At 49.3% G+C, this 20,432-nt stretch overlaps 1 protein-coding gene across 12 annotated transcripts in view; it reads right to left on the bottom strand.

Moving 5' to 3' along the window:
* LOC106989708 (probable palmitoyltransferase ZDHHC11B) overlaps nt 1–20,432 on the bottom strand; it is a 99,502-nt gene that overhangs the window by 1,596 nt on the left and 77,474 nt on the right. For all 12 annotated transcript variants that reach the window (XM_053213896.1, XM_053213895.1, XM_053213903.1 and 9 more), the window contains 6 exons: nt 17,773–17,860; nt 15,297–15,331; nt 13,480–13,564; nt 9,594–9,628; nt 8,007–8,100; nt 2,494–2,566 (listed from right to left, as the gene is read on the bottom strand). In XM_053213896.1, coding sequence (XP_053069871.1) covers nt 2,494–2,566; nt 8,007–8,100; nt 9,594–9,628; nt 13,480–13,564; nt 15,297–15,331; nt 17,773–17,860 — 410 coding nt within the window. The remainder of the gene's footprint in view (nt 1–2,493; nt 2,567–8,006; nt 8,101–9,593; nt 9,629–13,479; nt 13,565–15,296; nt 15,332–17,772; nt 17,861–20,432) is intronic.

The following is a 20,432-nucleotide window of genomic DNA, read 5'->3' on the forward strand; positions in this document are numbered from 1 at the left end:
ACAATCTACCCACCCCTGCTCGTCCGTCGCCCCACGCCAGAAACAGTGTCCCTGTGCCCACTGACGTGCTCGCGGCCCCTGCAAGCCACCACACCAGGCCCTGCGCTTATTTCTGCACAGACACCACTCTGTCTTTGATTCACAAGCTTCGTGGAAGCAGCCCAGCCAGACATCCTAAATTGCTCCTTTTCTGCCTCTTGGCACTCTTGATCCTTTGCAGTTCCACACACATCTCAGACGCAGGGTTTCAAGCTGGCATCCTGCACTGGCCTCTCTGGGAGGCCTGGCACGCACTCCGTGAGCTGTGTCTGTCCGCACTCATCAGGCTCCTTAAAACGTCTCTCTGCAAGTTTTATCATTTTCTCCATGAGTCCGGCGTGTCTTTTGTTAGGTCTGTTCCTAGGGACATCGCTTTCTAAAAATGCTACGAAAATGGTCTATTTTTCACTCCCTAACATTCCTCACTTCTGTGTGAAGTGCCTGTTTCACTTTCACCTTCAAACGTGCTTCAGCCAGGAGGGCAGCCCTGGGCTGATGGCCCCCTGTACTGCAGGCAGGACTCCACTCTGCTGTAGCTCCCGTTACAATGAGTGTAGCTAGTCGATATTCCCTGGAAGGACTCCCCTTTTTTATCGCCAAATATTTAGAAATACGCATTTTATTTGTCTCTGGAGTGTGCCAGCTTGCTCACGACATATCTACAGTCTCATTTGCCGTTCCTGGACTCATTGGACCCGAGTGTGTGCGGGTTTGCAGTGCAGGGCCCTCAGCCCCACTGCCTCGCACAATGCCCCCCCGAGCAGCCCTCCTTGTGGGGGACTCCGCTCACACCACAGACCCAAGCCCCACCTCCGGTCACGCTCTCCGCCTGTCGTCCCTTCTTTGAGTGTCAGGTAACTTCTCCAGTTCCAGCTTCGAGCTCACGAACTCCAACTGTGACCCGTGTGCTACAAAACCCTCAGTCAGCTGCCCCACGTCAGTGGTATTTTCTGCAGCTCTAAGTTTTATTTGGTTTCTCTTCAAATACACATGCAATTTACACAAGTTTTCTGTTCTCTCCAGATGTTTTTCCCTTTGCCTGTCGTTTCCCCAAACAACAACCACAGTTACTTTGCATTTGGTCCTTGAGCCCAGCTCCCAACATGTGTCTTTTTCGGTGGTGGCCTTGGCCTCCATGAGGGCGTGGCCATGTGGGATGAGAGCGGCTGGTATCTTCCCAGCTCCTGCGAGGGGAGTGCCTCTCGGCACCTGCAAACGGCTGGTCCACAATCACTTGGTGTTAATCCTCAGCTTGAGGAGTTTGGGGATTTTCTCAGCTCCTTTCGGCTCCAAGGTTCATTCTTGTGTCCTGTGGGAGCGGAGCACGGGGTTCCTCCGGGCTCACCACTACAATGCACGTGTAGCCATTTGAGTCCCGATTTTACAGGATGACTTATTGGCCTTCCATTCTGGCTGTGCCCTGAGCTTGGGCCTGTCTCTCCCTTATGTGAGGCCGTGAGAACACGGCTCACCAGGGAGGCAGGGGCCCTTGGGACATAGGCTGCAGGTGCCCACGGGGCTCTCTGTGGGTTTTTTCTTTGCCTCCGTCCCTGGCTGAGGACGCCTTGTTCTTACCTGTCCACAAGCACCACACCCACATGGACAGTGTGCACATGCATGTGCCCGTGGTGTCAGTCCACTCAGGAGCCAACCTGCCACGTACCCAGACCTGAGGCTCAGGCTCCCTGTCACTTATGCCACTTGCTTGTATTTTATGTTTCTTAAAATCCAGCTTTGGCCCTTTCTGGAATCACGCAGAAATCAAACTCACCCTCTCAGCCTCCACCTCTTTTCTAGAAACAGGAGCACTGGAGAATTGCACTGTGAGCTCTGAAGTGATGGTGGCAGTAGGAGGTGTCATCGTGGCCAAGGGTAGGTAGTTGTTTAAAAGCTGAGTGGTGAACATTTCCTTAGATGAGGTGGGGCCGTCTCAGAAGGACTCTGGAAGGGTCAGGCGAGTGAACAAGGAAATCACCGTGCATTTCGGCAGACAGCGTGCGGGTGGTGGAGTCTGAGCCTCTAACAGAGCACATCAGGCCTTTGGTTCCAGTCACTAGTCAAACTCTCCGTGGCCCTCGCTCTGGTGCCATCATTAGGCTGGCCACCCCTGCACGTCAGGGTCCATGGCTCACATCGGCAGCCACAGCAACGCCATCCAGGGCCAGCTCCTACCTTGCAGGCACTCTGCCGGCGGGGCGTTCAGCCCCACGTCTTGCACCTGCTGCTTTGTAGCACACAGAGCAGGTGGTGGGGCTAGCGTGGGGACGCCAGGCACCATTGGCAGACACTACGTGAGCCCAAGCTTGTCCTCCTTGCCACTGACACAACAAGCGTCCTAGCCTTTGACTCCCCACCGGTGATTTCTCCCTCTCCTTGTTTTTCTGGAGAAAACATTTTCCTCTTTAGGGTATCAAACTTGGTGGATGTCAACTCCCACACTGTGTGATGTCTTACCTGAAGCTGGGCCTTTGCCCTCAGCACTGTCTCCTTCCACAGGCAAACTCATTTCCTGTTGGTCCTTTGAGACCTGCAGAGAAATAACAGGAAATACGTGACATGGCATCTCTCGCACTGCCAAAGGGGACAGAATGTAGCAGCAAGAGCACAATTTGGAGATGGAGCCACGACGGGCTCTGGAACACTGGCAGCCATCTCGCCTCTTGAGTTCAGAGCACTCACTTGTATGTGGGGCTGCTGATGAGGCTGCGCTGGGGGGGTGGCTTTTCCCTGTGCACGCGCATCAGGACAGAGACAAGTGGTGCTTTTCCTGATGAGCAGGAGGGTCTCCTGGGGGCCAGCAAAGCCTATTTGGACCATTGGCATGGGGGGGGAAAGACACAACACAGGCCGCCTCGTCTTGCTTGGCACCTTCTCTGCACAATCTGCTTGCTGGTGGTGAGTTCTGGCCACCCAGGGGCCCCAAATGTCTTCACACCATCTCTCGAAAGCAGGAGGTTTCTCCCTTGCCCTGGTGCTACGGGGCCTGCTGACGGTGACTTCAAATCCCCTGCACAGACGACAGGGGAGAGCCTGGCTCTTGCCAAATGGCCGGGGACGGTGCCCCTTCTGACTTACAGGGCTGTGTGCGGTGGGACTGGACTGTGCAGCTGTGCACAACTTTCCTTGGAAGGTTCTGCAAGTCCAGTGTCTCTAGGAGATCTCTAAACCCGTACATGCCTTTGTCCTCCTCCCAGAGCCAGCTCTTGAGAATTAGTCAAGATACAAACTGAGGCATGAATGAGGTTAAACAGGAAGGAAATGAAAGGGGAACCTCATGAACAATGGCTCCCTGAAGAAGAGGAAGCAAACGGCAGACTGCAGACTGCAGAAAAGCCAGGCGTGAGGACAATGCTGTTGAGATGGACAGGCCCCCAGGGGACCCAACGCAGAGGCAGTTGTGGGAGCTGAGGTGGGGGGCAGGGCTCCGACGGGTAAGAGGTGGGGGCGCCGGCCACAGAGGGCCACGGAGTGGGCAGCAACCTGGTAGAGGCAGGACGTGTAAGAAAAACCCACAGAAGGAGGTGATGGTGCTTGGAAGCAAAGGTGATCAAGGTATTACTGAAATGATGCCCCAGGGAAGCACACTGTTTGTTTAGAATGAAAACAGAAACACAATGGAGCCGGGCAGTGGAACAGTGGAGGCCTGCCTGCGGGGTAGAGATTTGTGGGGAGGTGGTGACACGTGTTCTCAGAGTGCACATCGGCATCCTTCACCTGAGGACAAAGCCAGGGAACAGGAAGCATGAGAGATTCGTCCTCCACAGATGTGACCACTGTGCTAAAGAGAGCCTTTGGGGTCAACTATGCCAGACTCTGAAGCCAGACCAGGCACGGTGCACAGCACCAGGGAAGAGATGCTGTCCAACTCTCCTGAGTGAGTGGTGTCAACAAAGCAGCGACAACCCACCCTCGGTCGTCCTGTGGCTACAGGCCAACAGCCTTCATTCCTGTGCAGGCAGTAGGGACTCTGTACTCCAAAACTTGTCTGTTGTGCCTTTTGGTTGGTCTGGTCATGTCCCGAGGGGCCGGCACAAGGGCTCGCTTGCCCTGGCCCCCTTGGCAGCAGCAGCTGTCTTTGGGAGCATCTAATGGGACACTTATTCCCCCTATTTGCGGCCAGACATTGAAGGAAAACACTGGCTGACCACAGAGATAATGAGAGAAACTTTGCAACAACAAATACACGTTTTGCAAAAGTAGCTTGGGAGAGTCACAAACTGATAGTTCAACAAGCAAAGATCCACAATCCCAAGCAGTGGGAGAATCTGATGTCCAGACTTAACCACATTATAATGCTCAGAATATACAGTTCTCAACAAAAAATTATAAAACATCCAGAGAAACAGGAAAATATGGCGCATTCAAAGGAGAAAAATAATTTGACAGAATTTCCTGGAAGAAGCCCAGACATTTGAATTAGTAGTCAAGGACATTAGGTCAGTTATCTTAAATGTGCTCAATGAGCCAAGGTGAAGAATTAAAGGAAGCCATGAAAATACCGAATGAACAAAAAAGAAAATCAATAAAGAGATAGAATTACAAAAAAGAACCAAATTCTGCCACTGAAAAGTGTGAAACTAAAAATTAACTAGAAGAGTTCACAACAGAGCAGGAGAAGAAAGGATCGGTGAGGCTGAAGATAATTGAAATTCTCCAACCTGAGGACCAGGGAGAAAAATGGAACAAAGGAAAATGAAGAGCACCTGGCGGACCTGAGGCCCAGTAGAAGAGAGGGGGCAGAGAGAAAAAGTATCTGAAGAAACACTGCCTGCACGCTTTCCAACTCCGATGGAAGATATGGATCTACACATCCAAGAAGCTCAACAAACTCCAAGCAAGATAAACTCAGAAGGGTTCACACCAAGACACAGCACTGCCAGATTCTCAGAACCCAAAGAGAGGAGTCTGAAAGCATTGAGAGAGAAGTGGTTAATCACAGACAAGGGGCCTCAGTAAGATCAACAGCTGATTTCTCATCAGAAACCATGAGTCCAGAGGGCACCTTTCAAGTCCTGGAAGGAAAATCAATCTGCCGACCAAGAATTCTAAATCCAACAAAACCGTATTTTGGGAATAAAGAAGAAATTAAGATGTTCTTAGATAAACAAAAGCTGAGAGAACTCATGAGCAACAGACCTCCCCTACAAGAAATGCTAAAGGGAGATATTTAGGCTAAAACAGAGGCTCTAGACAGTAGATGAAATAAAGTACGCTCGGAAAGATAACCACACAGGTTGAGACATAAGCCAGGATTGTCGTACTTTGGTTTGTAACTCCTCTTCTTCTCTAGGTGACTTAAAAGACCAATTCACAGAATAATTATAAATCTTTCTTAATGGGCCCACAATGTGTAAAGATGTAACAATATAAAGGAAGAGGCAGGAAGATGTATAGGATCAGAGTGTATATTACCGAAATTAACGTAGTATTATTCAAAGTTTAAGGTATTAATTGTAATCCCCAAGGTAACCAGTAAGAAGGTAACTAAAAAGTATAAGCAAAAGGAAAGAAGATGGGAATCACAATGGCACAGTATGCAAATTCAACTAAATACAGAAAGGCAGTAGTGGAGGAAGTATGGAATAAAAAGTATACGAGACATACAAAAAATAAATCAGTGGGGGAAAGAAGGTCCATTGGATGTTTAGCGAAAGCAGCTGGAACAACAGAAACCCACCTGGAACGGATGAAGCTGGATCCCTACCTCACACTAAACACACCAATGACCCACAGAGTGAGGACTCAACTCTCAAAATCAAATGTTGAAAATTAGTAGTGGAAAGTATAGATGACTGTCTTTTAGAAGATTGGGTTCAAGATTAAACGAGACCAAAATGCATTATCATAAAATATGCACAAGTGTGAGTGTGACTCTGACTCATCAAATGTTGAGTTCAGCTAAGCATCGAGTCGAGTTGCTGTGACACTCTATCTGTAATTCACCCAACTAATGAGGCATTTGTATCAAGCATATATAAAGAACACAAATAAATCTATAAGAAAAGCAGAAACAGGCCAGGAGGAAAATGGGCCAACGACAAGAGCAAGCACTTCCCACAGAAGGAAATTCACATGGCTAATGCACATTCAGCACCATCGGTGGTGAGGGGAAGGCTGGGAGGGATCGTGAGCCGCCAGCCGCACCACTAGGTGCCCCGGGTGTTGGGGACGACACGGACCCACGGGGCTCCGAATATGCATATGCTTCTGCGGGAGTGCAGACCGAGCACCCCTGTAGAAGAGTCTGGCCTTGTATAAGAGATGGCCTACTGCTCATCACAGAGACCCGCACGGGGGCACACGTCCTGCTGGCCCACAGCAGAGGGGAGTTACAAGAAGCAGTCGCAGAAGGAAGGCAAATGAGCTCGGCCACCCAGGACAGGGAACCACCGTTTTGACCGAGAGGTGATTCCCCCAAATTCCAAACATCACATACACACTATGTCCTTTCTGTGAAATAAAGAGTAACCGATGTGTTGTGAGCATCTATTTTTTAGGAATACGTATGATGTGAAACACTGAAGTGAAAGGAAAACATGAGAACAAAGAGCGTGGCCAAGCCACGTACACAGAAGCAGACCACACGTGGCTGGGCCACACAGAAGCTGACCACATCAGGACCCTGCCTTTTTCTGGGGGGGTGCGGTGATGCTTCATCTGTTACCAAAAATAAATAAAATACTGAGTAAACTTAGGAAGCAGGTAATGCAGAGATCAGTGATGAGTCTGTGTCCTCAGATGAGGATTATAATTAATGGGCAGCAAGGTCCAAAGCAGGTGTGATGGGGGATGGGGGTTACCATTTACTGAGCACCAGTCCCAGCTGGACACCGGCAGCAGGACTCGGGACCCCACACAGAGTCCATGCATATCTTGCAAGCGTGGAGACCCAGGCACTCCAGGAGGTTAAAGAACTTACTCTGGGCTGTGGAACCAGTCACGCCTGCACACCAGAGTGGACTCCAAGTCCAAGTGTGTCTTATGGCGCCCATTTCTCTCTAATGACTCTGCTAAGAGCTACGGGCCTTGGGGTCGCCCGCAGAGGGGTGGGCCTGGCCTGAAGTGGGGGCACACAGGGTGTCAGGATTAAACGCGGGTTCCAGAATGAGCAGAGAGGAAGCCCCAGCCCAGGGAAGGGCGTGAGTTCAGTGAATGTGCATGGGCGGCTGAGCACCAGGGTCTGAGGGGCCCTCTCAAGTGCAGTCAAGCTCGAAGCCGAGGCTTCCAGCACACTGTCTGGAGCCTCGTGCTGTTACAGAAGCAACTCAGGCCCCACTGGCTGGGTGGCCTCGTGAGCCACTCTGGAAGGGAGCACACAGAAGGATGGACGGTGGGACCCGGGTCCTCCACAGCCCTGCCTTGCTGGGTTCTACACTCACTTGCTGGTGAGGCTGCCACCATACTGTGTCTACCTGTGTCTCCTGCCTGGCCACACAGGCCACCCCACATGCCCTGTCCTGGGGCCATGAGCGTATCATCTGCAGGCTTCCTCACTCAACCCCGTGTGTGGCTCCCACGCTCTGTGTTGACCGTCAGTTATACACACCCCTTCTCTATCCCAACATTTATCCCCAACATTTATTATGAAAAACTCCAAACACACAGAAAGTTGAAGGGATTACACAGAACACCCTGTAAACACCCACTGCTGAGAGTCTATCACAGCCGGCATTCTGCTCTGTGTCACCTACCACGTGGCCATCACCAGCATGTGGCACCAGAGCACACATACGAGGCTTGTTTTAGGGACACCTGTCTGGGGACTCTGCTTCTCACACACGCGGGCCCCTGTCAGGAGCGTGATCTGCTCTCGCTTCTCCTCCTACTCCACACACACCGTCGGTGCTCTTTGTGTAGTGGCCCAGGCACCCAGTAAATGCAGAACACCAGTGCGACCAGCATCCAGGTATGGTGCTGAGCCCAGCTTACGAGGGAGCCCCAAGCCCTACATCTGAGCACAGGCTCACCTTCAGCGGCAGGTGGTCCTCTGTGCCGGCAGCCAAGGCGGGGTGTAGGGTGAAGTCACTGGATGGCGACAAGGACACCTTGCTCCCAGGTAGGCTAGGGCAGAGCAGGGAAGGAGGAACACATTACAGAGCAGGCCCTCGCTGGGCGGGCTAGCACGTGGGGACCCTGCAGGCTCCACGGTGTCCGTGGACGTCTCCCCGCTGGGGCCCCCTCTTATCTGCAGGCTCGGGAGCAGGCAGCGCCTGGAGGCTGAGTGCCAGAGGGGGTCTCGCGCCATAAACATGCAGAAGGTTCATGCGAGGAGGACACTGCAGGCTTCCACCACCAGCGGAAAATTAAAACAAGCCACCCGGTGGATTTCTGCTGACAGAAATGCCTTTAAAACCAGACAGAAGCAGCTTCACCTGCATGATGGACCCTCCCCCTTATTCATATATTCACTGTTTGGCTGATTTGTACATAACCAGCAGACCATACACCCTAGACAGATAAACAGCCGGACAGAAGTACTCCCAATAAGTTTGTCTGCCAGCGACCGCCAGGAACACAGGCTGCATTAAGTCCTACAAGGTTTCCCGGTGATCGACGTCCCAGGGAGGCCCTGGGTGGGTGGGTCTCGAGGACTAAGACTCGGGTGAGGCCTCAGGAGCAGGCCACGGAAGGTGTCTAAAGCGCTAGCTGCTCAACTGGGTCCAAACTCTTTGGTTACCAAAGAAACATTTTCTGCAACAATCCCTGCAGGCCAGAGCGGGAGGTGTGTGTGTGTGTGTGTGTGTGTGTGTGTGTGTCTGTGTGTGTGGTGGGTGACATTCAAGTAAATAACTTGCCCTTTTTAATTTTACTTCAAATGCATTAAAGGGCACTTGGTACAAAGTTCCTGAGGTTGTGAAGTCAGGATACAATATTCAGACACTTACAACTGCGAAATGTTCCCCAGAACCATCCTTCCAGGAACAGAGGGAGCCTGTGCTCACCGTGTGCTCAGGGAAATATAGGGGAGACAGCACGGACCTCGCTGACACGGGCGCTGTGAAGCCTCCTGTTACTCATACTCCAGGAGAAGATGACGTCTTGTCAAGGGGACGGTAGTCACCGTGTTTCGCTACACCTGATTTACTCTCTAAAATGTGTGCTTGCAGCTGGGCCACGATGTGAAAGGGGCCACTCTCTGTCTTTGTGGCACAGGAGAGGCAGAGGCCGTGAGCTCCCCAGGGGCCTGCGAGGTGCGGTCACCCACCTGGCACACGGCGAGCCCTGCCACTGCTGCACACGGTCATGGACCGCGGTGTCCTCTGCAAGCGGCACATGCTCACAGACAGAAAGTAGACGGGCATCGCTCACACCTGTGCACCAACTCACATGTTACTTGTGAAGAACCTAGAGGGGTCTCATCACAAGCTCCAGTGAGCGGAGTATGGCGAGCCCTTCGGGGGGCAGTCTGCATCTGTGACGTCATGGGAAACTGGTTTGTCTTCGATCACGTCATCACAGTACCCCAAGGTTTCCCACAAAAGACTGTGTTCCTCAGGAATCATGGTGAAGGCTTTGAGACACGGGAAGCACCTGCAGGAGGCTCAGAGACTCACCTGAGGGCAGATAAAGTCAGGCTGCTGTGTATTTCCTGTGAGGGAAGAAATGATTGTTCACAACAGGAAACAAGATGGAGTGGTCAATGTCGAGCTTATTGTTAAACAAAACCCACATTCTTTATTACCCGATTTGGAGCAAATATCCTCAGGGTCCCGGGGTCAGGGAAGGGGTCTGTGAGGGAGCGCACTCCACAGCCAGTGCCCACACTGGCCAAGGGGCCCGCTCAGGACCGGTATGTGTCACACGCGGCCACCAGTGGGCCCTGACCTCTGTGGCAGGTCTCCATGCGGGCAGCTGCCAAGACTGAGGCGCACAGAAGAGGGGCCGCCTGAGGACTCGGAGGGCTGAGGGGAGACACCCCAGGAGAGTCTGACCTTGACAGCACCTGGGTCTCAGGGCAGTCAATACCTAAGTACGGTATTTTTTTTTTTTTTTAGTTTTTTTATTTTTTAAAATATACATCCAAATTAGCATATAGTGCAACAATGATTTCAGGAGTAGATTCCTTAGTGCCCCTTACCCATTTAGCCCATCCCCTTCCCACAACCCCTTCCGTAACCCTCTGTTTGTTCTCCATATTTATGAGTCTCTTCTGTTTTGTCCCCCTCCCTGTTTTTATATTATTTTTGCTTCCCTTCCTTTGTGTTCATCTGTTTTGTGTCTTAAAGTCCTCATATGAGTGAAGGCCTATGATTTTTGTCTTTCTCTGACTATTTCACTTAGCATAATACCCTCCAGTTCCATCCACGTAGTTGCAAATGGCAAGATTTCATTCTTTTTGATTGCCAAGTAATACTCCATTGTATATACCACATTTTCTTTATCCATTCATCCATTGATGGACATTTGGGCTCTTTCCATACTTTGGCTATGGTTGATAGTGCTGCTATAAACATTGGGGTGGATGTGTCCCTTTGAAGCAGCACACCTGTATCCCTTGGATAAATACCTAGTAGTGCAATTGCTGGGTCATAGGGTAGTTCTATTTTTAGCTTTTTGAGGAACCTCCATACTATTTTCCCAAGTGGCTGCACCAGCTTGCATTCCCAGTACGGTGTTATTTTTATTTCACAATGGATATCTGGTTGTTCCAGGACCATTTGTTGAAATTTTCACTTCTCCCCAAAGGATTGCCTTGGCCATATGTGAAGGCTTACTTCTAGAATTTTTATTCTATTCCATTTCTATTCCATTGACTACACTAACCTGATTACTATAACTTTTTAGTAAATTTTGAAGTCAGATTGTATAATTCTTCCAATTTTGTTCTCTTTTCAAAATTGTTCTGGCTACTCTAGGTACTCTGAATTTCCATGTACATTTTATGATCAGCTTGTTGGTTAAAACAACAACAACAACAACAACAACAACAACACACAAAAAAACAGAACCTCCTAGGAATTCAATAGGGATTGTACTACGTCCGTAGATCAGTTTTGGGGGAAATGCTATCTTAACAATATTGAGTGTTCATATCCATGAACGTTGTATATCTTTCCATTATTTTAAATGTCTTCAGTTTCTCTCAGCAATGACTTATAACTTTCAATGTATAGACTTTACTACAGTTTTGTTAAATTCATTATTGTTAATGCTATTGTTAATAAAATAACTAATATTATTTTCAGTGGCATTTTTGCCAAATACAGAAATATGATTGGACTTGCTATTTTTTTTAACAATACAAGGTCAAAAGATTTATTTTTTAACAACTGTTTCCATTCCAGATAATGGCAAATTACATAAAACATTTCTAGGTCAGCCAAGGCAATGGAGAAATTTTTACTTTGACCACGTGGTGGCGATTTGCTGTGGAGCTAGCTGGAGGCACACAGAGGTTCCTGACGCCAGGTAGGGACTGTATTTGATTTCAGGTGTGCTCTGGATAACACTGAAGATAAATGTCCCAGAGCTTACTGGAGAGCACTTTACCTGCCCCTTGCAAAGCTATTTCATCACTAGTAGTTTTGTTTTTTGTTTTGTTTGTATTTTAGAATCATGTTGTCTGTGATCAACACAGTTTCACTTTCTATTCTTTATTCCTTTTTCTTGTCTTATTGCACCAGCTGGAACTTCAGTACATCCTTGCCTTGATCCCGGTTTTAAGAGGGATGTACTCAGTCTTTCACCAGGAAGTATGTTAGTTGTATTTAATAGGTGTATTGCATAGGTCAGAATGAAGATCTTTTCATTTCATTCCTAATTTGTTGAGAATATTTTTTTGTCACACGTAAGAGTTTCTTATTGGCAACTCCCTTTCTGAATTGACATCGCCATATTATTGTCATTTATTGTTGGTATTTTGTATAATGTCAAATAATTTTCACATAGCCATGGTACTTAATCCTGTATGCTGCTAGATTTGGTTTGCTAACACTTAATCAATGGTGTCTGTCTGTGTTTTCTTGAAGGATTTTGCCTCGTGATATTCTTTTGGGATGACATTGTCTGGCTTTGGTATCAGGTTGGAACTGGCCTCACAGAACAGGTCTCCCTTCCTCTACATTCTGAGAGGGTTTGTGTCATTATTTTTTAAAAATTCGGTAGAATTCGACAGTGTTGGTAATTTGTGTAAATTGGCTGGGAAGGTAACTACCTTTCTTAAGTGAGAAATGCATTTTTCAACACTGGAAGATTTAGAACGAATATACAAATGTTTGAAAGCTCCAGACCCCATGCCATTACTACTGTGGCACTAGAATGCCATATGACCATACCTGGCATGTACAGTTTTGAAAACGGAAGAAAATGTATCCTCAGGGGTGTGGGGTGGGGAGGGTTTAAGCCGGTGGGATCCTAAAGCTCCACGCACACCAAGAGGCGAGCCCAGCCATCAAAGTGGGATGATGATCTATCTCAGATAATCCACAGAGGGATTAAACGTGATGATGGATGACAAGTGTCCAGCAGAGTGACAATGAACGGTCACAGCTTCCTTGGATTCCTGAGACAGCATGGGAATAAGGTGGCCCTGAGACTGCTCTACTACACATTCTAGAGGCGAGCTCCAGAGCCACACACCAGAGAGAGGGCTTCCACATGTTCACCTGGACACACATTATAACCAGCGGGGGTACATGGCCCTCACGGTCATACATGGTCAACACCCCACATCTTTGCTTCTTGAGATGTGTCCTTCATGTCACTCAGAAGCTGTGTGGCCACCACCACCCAAGAAGGGATGGCAGGGATGGGGCGCCAATAGATGCTATCACTGCCACAGCCACCACTGTGACCCCTGGAATGGAGCATCAGCCTGGTCTCCATGCATGTAAAGTGTGTACTTGTTGGAAGGCTTGATGGGAGCGAGTGGCGGGGAGGGGTCATGCCATAATTGTGTTGGCTACGGTTTAAGCTGTGACTTGGCCAGTCACACACAGTCCCCACTGAAGACCGGCCTCCAGCATCTCCAACACGGAGCTCTGACTCCAGGCTCTGCAATGAACACAGTGGACCAGGTATGTCCCTCCTCCCCGCTGACCTGGGAGATGAGCAGGGGCACCCTTCTGCCGTGACAGTAAGTGGGTCACTGAGCCCTTCCTGGCCAGAATCCCGCCAGCTTGCTGGAGTGCACACATGTCACCCAAGCACACGTGTGATGCTTCCGTTCCAGTAGCACCCATTTTTCCGTCATGTTTCTCTGCTCACACACATGCCCTGTGTTTTAGATCGTTTGTGCTGCCCGCCTTGTTTCCCTTTATCCCCCTCCCACCACTGTCCTGTTCGAGCAGTGTCCCCAGAGGACACCATAAATGCCTTAAACCAGCCAGACAAGCAGGTCCAAATACTGTCCTGCCCTTGCTCTTGTGGGGAGCTTAGACTCAGCACTGGACCCCACCCCTGTGTTTGAGGCTCACTCACGCACGGCCATGCCTCACTTACCATCACCCACGAGTCCTCCATGAACGTGTTGGTGGAGGAGGGTGGACCTGAGTGCACATCCGGCAGCAGGTGGTTGAACTTCACTCTGTGGGATGGCAGGGGGAAGGGGAGACACTCATCAACAAGGACGGCCACTGCTTCCTGGAGGGGATGTTGATGGCTGCCGGAAACCACAGGCCACAGCATCACACAGCCTCCTTACCGCCCTTTCCCCTCAGGTCCACTGCATGGTGGGAGACCGCGGGAGGGCAGGGGAGGAGCACCTAAAGGGAGAGTTGCAGGAGCAGCAGGGAGTGTCAAGAAGAAGGGGTGCCCCTGCAGATCAGGAGGGGATTTGGGAAGAGACCCTGGGTTTGGAAGGAAAGAGATGTTCAGGAATTACCAAGAGCAATGGTGGGGATGTAGGTCGTGGGACACTCAGCTAACTGAACTGTGCAAGTGGATTGAACAGTGTCCACCAGTGACCTCACATTGCTGTAAGGGGGGTTTTCAGATGCAGCGACTCTAGCAGCTCAAGGTGTCATCACCTGAGACCAGGGTCAGCCCGATGACCGCGTCCGTGCAAGAGGACAGGCCCTAAGCCCAACGACTGTGTCCGTGCAAGAGGACAGGCCCTCAGCCCAACGACCGCATCCGTGCAAGAAGACAGGCCAGCCCTCGGCCCGACGACCGAGTCTGTGCAAGAAGACAGGCCTTCGGCCCGACTACCACGTCCATACAAGAGGACAGGCCCTTAGCCCAACGACCGCATCCGTGCAAGAAGACAGGCCCTTAGCCCGATGGCCGCGTCCATGCAAGAGGACAGGCCAGCCCTCGGCCCGACAACCATGTCCGTGCAAGAGGACAGGCCCTAGCCCGACTACCGCGTCCGTGCAAGAGGACAGGTAGGCCCTCAGCGGGATGACCACTTCCATGCCAGAAGACAGGCAGGCCCTTGGCCTGACGACCGCATCTGTGCAAGAGGACAGGCAGGCCCTCCTGGTTCGTTAATTTTCAGTCATTCTTGCCAGAAAGGGGCAAAACGGGAAAACTGAAGAGACAAAGGGAAAACAGCATCAGGTACGAGCCAAGGAGAGAAGCCAAGTGCAGGTCCTATGACTGGGGACATGTCGAGGTGAGTCCGGCTCCAGCCTCCACAGCAGTGAGACGGTACATTTCTATTTTTTAAGCCACCTGTTTTGTGGTCCTTTGTCAGGGCAGCCCTGGCAGACCGAGACCCTCACCCCAATGTGAGCATATTTCTCATTTCTCCATGTTCTGAGGTGACTTTCCACACTGGTACAGTTTCAAAGTGGAGACCAAGTGCACGTTTTAAAATGTGTGCTTACCCTGGGTCGTGACCTTCACAATGGGCCACTTTCTGCTTCTGTGACTTTGCAGGGGTGCACTTTGGGTGCGTGTGTGCCTGCAGGGCTGTCCTCTGTGTGACTCCTCGCAGGCTCAGAATGAGCAGGCATGGCTCAGGAGCGACGGGAAACTAGGTATTATCGGAGGTCATAAAAAGGAGGCTGGGACCCGCTCCCCACACGTTCTCCGACTGACAGAATAATAAATGAGCGCTGACGCTGGCGTGCTAGTTCAGACGCGAGTTGTCCACAGGGAGAGAATTACTACATTTCCCCAAGCACGTGGAGCGCAAAAGGTCCCTGCGTAGCTGTACGTGGTACTGTTACGTTAAACAGAGTTATTTCCTACTGTGTTGTCACATTATTTAAAAATATCCCATCAGAGATGAGCCACTTTCCAAAGCAATTTGACTTAAGATCGCGTAGCCGTTTTCATTCAGAGAGAACAAGTCCAACAAGCTTACAACCTACCTGTGTGAGGGTGATTTCAGGTCACCCGTGGCTGCCTGTGGGGGTAAAGGAAAAAGAAGAAGAAATTGTTGGTACTGAGGCTATTCGTAGGAAATCAAGTCCGTCATTAGTTTCAGGTGCGTCTGGCTCAGAGCCTTCCTAGGAAGGGGTCTCTGTGTGGGGGTCGCTGTGTCAGAGGTTAAGAATACATTGAAGATTTTAAGAAACTGTCAAACTACTTTCCACAGTGGTATCACTGTAAACCCCCGACGACTTTGCACACCTAGCTACGGGCCTCCGGTTCCTCTGTGTCTCCCGCTCCTGGTGCCGGTAGCCTTTCTCAGGGAGCCGTTCCAACTGTCTTACCGTGGCTTTAGTTGCACTTTCCTAGTGGTGAATGATGTTGAACATCTTGGCAGGTGATTATCTGCCACCCATATATCCTACTTGGTAAAGTTTATTAGAATCTTTCCCCCATTTTAAAAATGGGGCCGTTTTCCCCTATTAAGTGTTGAAAGTTGTTTATTTATTCTGGATTTAAGTACAGGGTTTGCAAATATTTATTCCAACCTGTGACTTACATTTTTATTTTTGCAGTGGTGAATTCTGAACAGGAAATGCTTTCTTTTATAAAAAAGTCAAATTTTCCATTTTCTTCATAGTGGTTTTGGTGCCCATATTAAAGAAAACTTTGTCTACCTCAAGATCACAAAGGTTTTATTCTGTTTTCTTCCTAAAGTGTTATAGGTTAGCCCCTAAATTCAGAACTGTGGTTGATTTTGAGTTATTTTTGTGTGTATGCTGAGAAGCAGCTATTAAGCTCTTCCCCGCCCTCTTTTTTTGCATATGGTCATCCAATTGTTCTGGCACAGCTTATTAAATATACTCTCATCTCTCCCTGTTTAATTATCCTGGCACCTCTGTTTAACACCCACTGATCAGGTTTTATTTCTGGACTTTCTATTCTGTTCCCTTGACCTGCATGTCTACCCTCACTGGGCACACCACCCTCACGGCTCACACTGTCCTGACTACTGTAGCTTGATAGTTCATTTTTAAGTCAGATTGAGTAAGTCCTCCAATTTGCTGCTTCTTTTTCTAAATTCTTTTGGTCACTCTACGTCCTTTGGATTTCTGTATCTATTTTAGGGTTGGCTTGCTATTTCCTTAAAGAAAAAAGCTTGCTGGAAACTCCATAGGGCTCATGGTAGTTATGTAGATCAATTTTGGGGGGAGTTTCCTATCATGACAATATTTTGCGTTCCAGTCCACGAATATTCTAAATCTTTCCGTTTATTTGGGTTGTGTTCAGTTTCTCTCATCAATAGTTTGTAGCTTTTTTTAAAAAAAAATTTTTTTTCAACGTTTATTTATTTTTGGGACAGAGAGAGACAGAGCATGAACGGGGGAGGGGCAGAGAGAGAGGGAGGCACAGAATCGGAAACAGGCTCCAGGCTCCGAGCCATCAGCCCAGAGCCCGACGCAGGGCTTGAACTCACGGACCGCGAGATCGTGACCTGGCTGAAGTCGGACGCTTAACCGACTGCGCCACCCAGGCGCCCCAATAGTTTGTAGCTTTAAGTGTACACATTTGGTGCTTGTTTTATTTTATTTTATTATTTTCAATGCTATTACAGATGGAATGGTTTTCTTAATATCATTTTGAGATTTTTCATTGTTAGTATGCAGAAATATAATGGGGGTTATTATATTCATTTTGTATGCTACCACCTTGCTGAGCTATCTTATTATTTCTACTATATTTTTTGCAGATTTGTTAGAAGCATGTTTCCTGCAGATAAAATCAGGTTCATTTTCAAATCTATATGTCTTTGTATTTCTTGCTGTATTACACTGGCTGGAACTTTAGTAAAATGTCAAATAGAAGTTTGAGGTGGACATTCTTGCCTCAGTCTCAATCTGTGAAGAGCAGACATAAACAGACACACACACACACCCCCCTTACTCCACGTCTGCGTCCTATAGTTATTCCCTAACACTTTTTTAAGAATGGACAATTTCAAACACCCAGAAAAGTGGAAAGGATTGTACAAGAATGCCCAAACACTCAACTTCTAGGTTCTATCATCATTAAAATTTTGCTGTGAATATTTCTTTTTAACCATGTGACTATCCATCCATCATTTTATTTTCTGGTGCTTTTCAAAGCCAGCAGGACACAGACATCAATACCCTTCGTTAAAGCACACGGATGCCACTTCAGTCTTCGCACACCCAGATTGCATTGCATTTATCTCTTTCTCTCCCCTTACACACACACACACACACACACACACACACACACACTATAAGCCCTACAGTTAAGGATATTTTCTGTCAGTTTTTCTTCTCTTCTCCCTCCACCTTTGTTCCCATATGAGTAGCATGCCTGGGTACTGAGTAAATGCTTCAGATCAGTCAAACAAGCAATCCCAAGCGTTTTCTGTCCTCATTCCGGGGGCAGCCTGAGACCTTTCACGTGCCCAGCGGCTCTCACCTGCAGCGGGGAGCTCTCCTGGCACGTGGTGATGGTGGAACGCCGACCCGGGCACCTCAGCTGCGGCGGGGCCTCCTTGCACTGCTCTCTACAGGGATGGGGCAAAAGGGAGGACAGACTTCCATGAGCAAAGAAGGGCCTTGCTTTGTGTAGTGAGCTCAGAGAGCACCGCTGACAGCTGCAAAGCTCCATGCACTGGCCGCCATCGTGACATGCTCATCTGCAGAGCCTCAGAGCCAGCAGCTCCTGGGAGGCCGTCCGTGTGCCCTCGGGTTGGCTGCACAACGGAGGACACGGCGCAGGAGCACCATCCATAAAGGTCTATGACTGCTTGCCGGTGGGAGGCCACAGGGGCGTTTCTTCCTGCTGTGGCACCCCCACGCTGGGCCACTGCGTTCTTGAGTCTGTGGGTGCAGCAGGGCTCAGTTACAAATGGACAAAGTGACCTGCCTTGGAGACCATGGCATTGTCACTTTGTGCTCATTCCTTGCGGCAACTGTAGGAAACTGAGGACTGTCCTTGATTACCCAAGTAGGTCCAATGCAATCACACGAATCCTTAAAAACTGAGAAATGAGGAAAAGGAGGAAGTCCGAGAGATCTAAAATATGAAGAGACTAGACCCACCATTACCAACTTAGAGATGGAAGGGCCACGTAGCAAGAGTGGGAAAGCAACAGCTGCACTGGCATTCTCTGTCTCTGTCTCTGTCCGGAAGCAGACTCTTCCCCATAACCTCCAGAAAGGAGGGCTGACCTGGTGAGCCGTGACTGTTGCCTTGGGAGGCACCAGTCAGGGACCCAGCTGAGCTTGCCAGGCACAAGACCCACAAGCACTTTCAGACGAGTCTTAGTTCAAGCCACTACATTTGTGGGAATTTGCCAGATAGCAATAAAAAATTAATACAAGCCACTTGATGGACATTAGCTGAGCAGAACACCTGTAGAATTAGGCAAGAAGTATCTTCACACGTGTGATCCTACTTTTGCAGCAGATTAATGGTCCAGAGGAAATACTCCCAATAAATTGGTCTGATACCTACTAATAGAGAGAAGCACCTTAGAGAGTGCTACACTAAGTTCTCCCCTAAAATATACCAGTGATTTACATCATGGAACTCCACAGGCACTTACTGAGTGGATTTTTCTTTTGGGGGGATTGACAGAGTGCCACGTGATTTAAAGATACTCTTTGATCTCTTGGAGCTGACATTCTGACAGTGGGCTTTGCCTAACATGTAAGGTTGTGAGTGTCCAGGTCAAACTAGGGACACTTCTGCAGGAAAGAGAGGCCACTGGGACAGATGGCCCAGCGCATTGAGAGGGCTTGTCTCTCAACACAATCGACCTTTCAATACAAAGGTTAGCAGCTCACTTTCCAGTTGGAGAAGGGAACACTATAGTGATTGAAAATAAGGAATAACATTCCAGAAATGAGGAATATGGTCCCTCTCAAAGATGAAGTAACTTATATTCGTAAAAATTATGTTTCTTTTTCTTTTAACTATGTCCACAATGTATGGAATTTTTTTTAAGTTTATTTATTTATTTTGACAGAGAGAGGCCTTGGGGAGAAGGGGCAGAGAGAGAGGCAGAGAGAATCCCAAGCAGGCTCACTGCTGCCAGCACAGAGCCCAATGTGGGGCTCAACCCCACAAACCGTGAGATCATGACCTCAGTAGAAACCAAGTGTCCCATGCTTAACCGCCTGAGCCACCCAGTGGCACCACAATATATGGAATTTTTCAAAGGGGCTCTAAAGAGTTGAACAATGGGATTACAATTTTATAAAAACAAAGCACTGTGAGTGTAACTCACAAAATAATACTAAAACAGAACTTGGAAGACAGTCCTCGGAGCACCAGCAGTGACTGCAGTGCGTGGGGCGGCCAGAGACTTGAGGTCCCCAGTTCCTGCGCAGTGTCCACACCGACTGCCCGAAAACGGGGTTAGTCTCAGTTGCTTCTAGAGGCGGCTGGCCCCCAGGCTGGACAGGGCGAGGGGAACGTGCTCAGATTGTACCTAAAGGACCGCAGTGTGGCAATGCTTCAAGTGAAACTCCAAACGACCCAGGTTTTCCCAGAAGCATGGCTACCGGGTGTCTAAGGAAACAAATGCAAAAGGAATGAGCGGATTCTTTGGAGGGATTCCCGATCCTCGGTCAAGAACCAGCACCAGCCCTGCGACCTGCCCAGCTCCGCCAGAACATGGGAGTCGCCCCCCACCCGTTTCTGCGAGGGCCGAACTTCCGAGAGCACCACAGAACTGGGGCACTTCCGGCCCGCTCCCCCAGGGGAGACCGACTTCTGGGGCAGTTTCAGGGCTTGGAGCTGAGACCATGCGGCTCCGCTCGCTCCCGCCTCTAAGGAATGTTTCCTGTAACTCCACTTCGAACTCTGCCTTTCTCAGAACTGCATGAAAACTATTTTAAAAATTATACGGAAACTAAAAACGTGGAGGAATTGTCAACAACTATGAAAACTAAAGAATGCCGAGGGCGTTCCCCTGCTGGACGTTCAGGGTGAGGCACGGCGGGAAGAGGGTCTCCTGGGGGGGCCGGGGGCACTAGGTCCTGGGCAAATCCACCTTAGCCCCTGTCTCCGTGAACACAGAAATTCAGGACGGCTTGGAAATCAAAATGCAAAGCGAATAAAGCTGGTGA

This window comes from Acinonyx jubatus, unplaced genomic scaffold (genome assembly GCF_027475565.1).
Source record: "Acinonyx jubatus isolate Ajub_Pintada_27869175 unplaced genomic scaffold, VMU_Ajub_asm_v1.0 scaffold_20, whole genome shotgun sequence".
In the NCBI taxonomy this organism is placed as follows: domain Eukaryota; kingdom Metazoa; phylum Chordata; class Mammalia; order Carnivora; family Felidae; genus Acinonyx; species Acinonyx jubatus.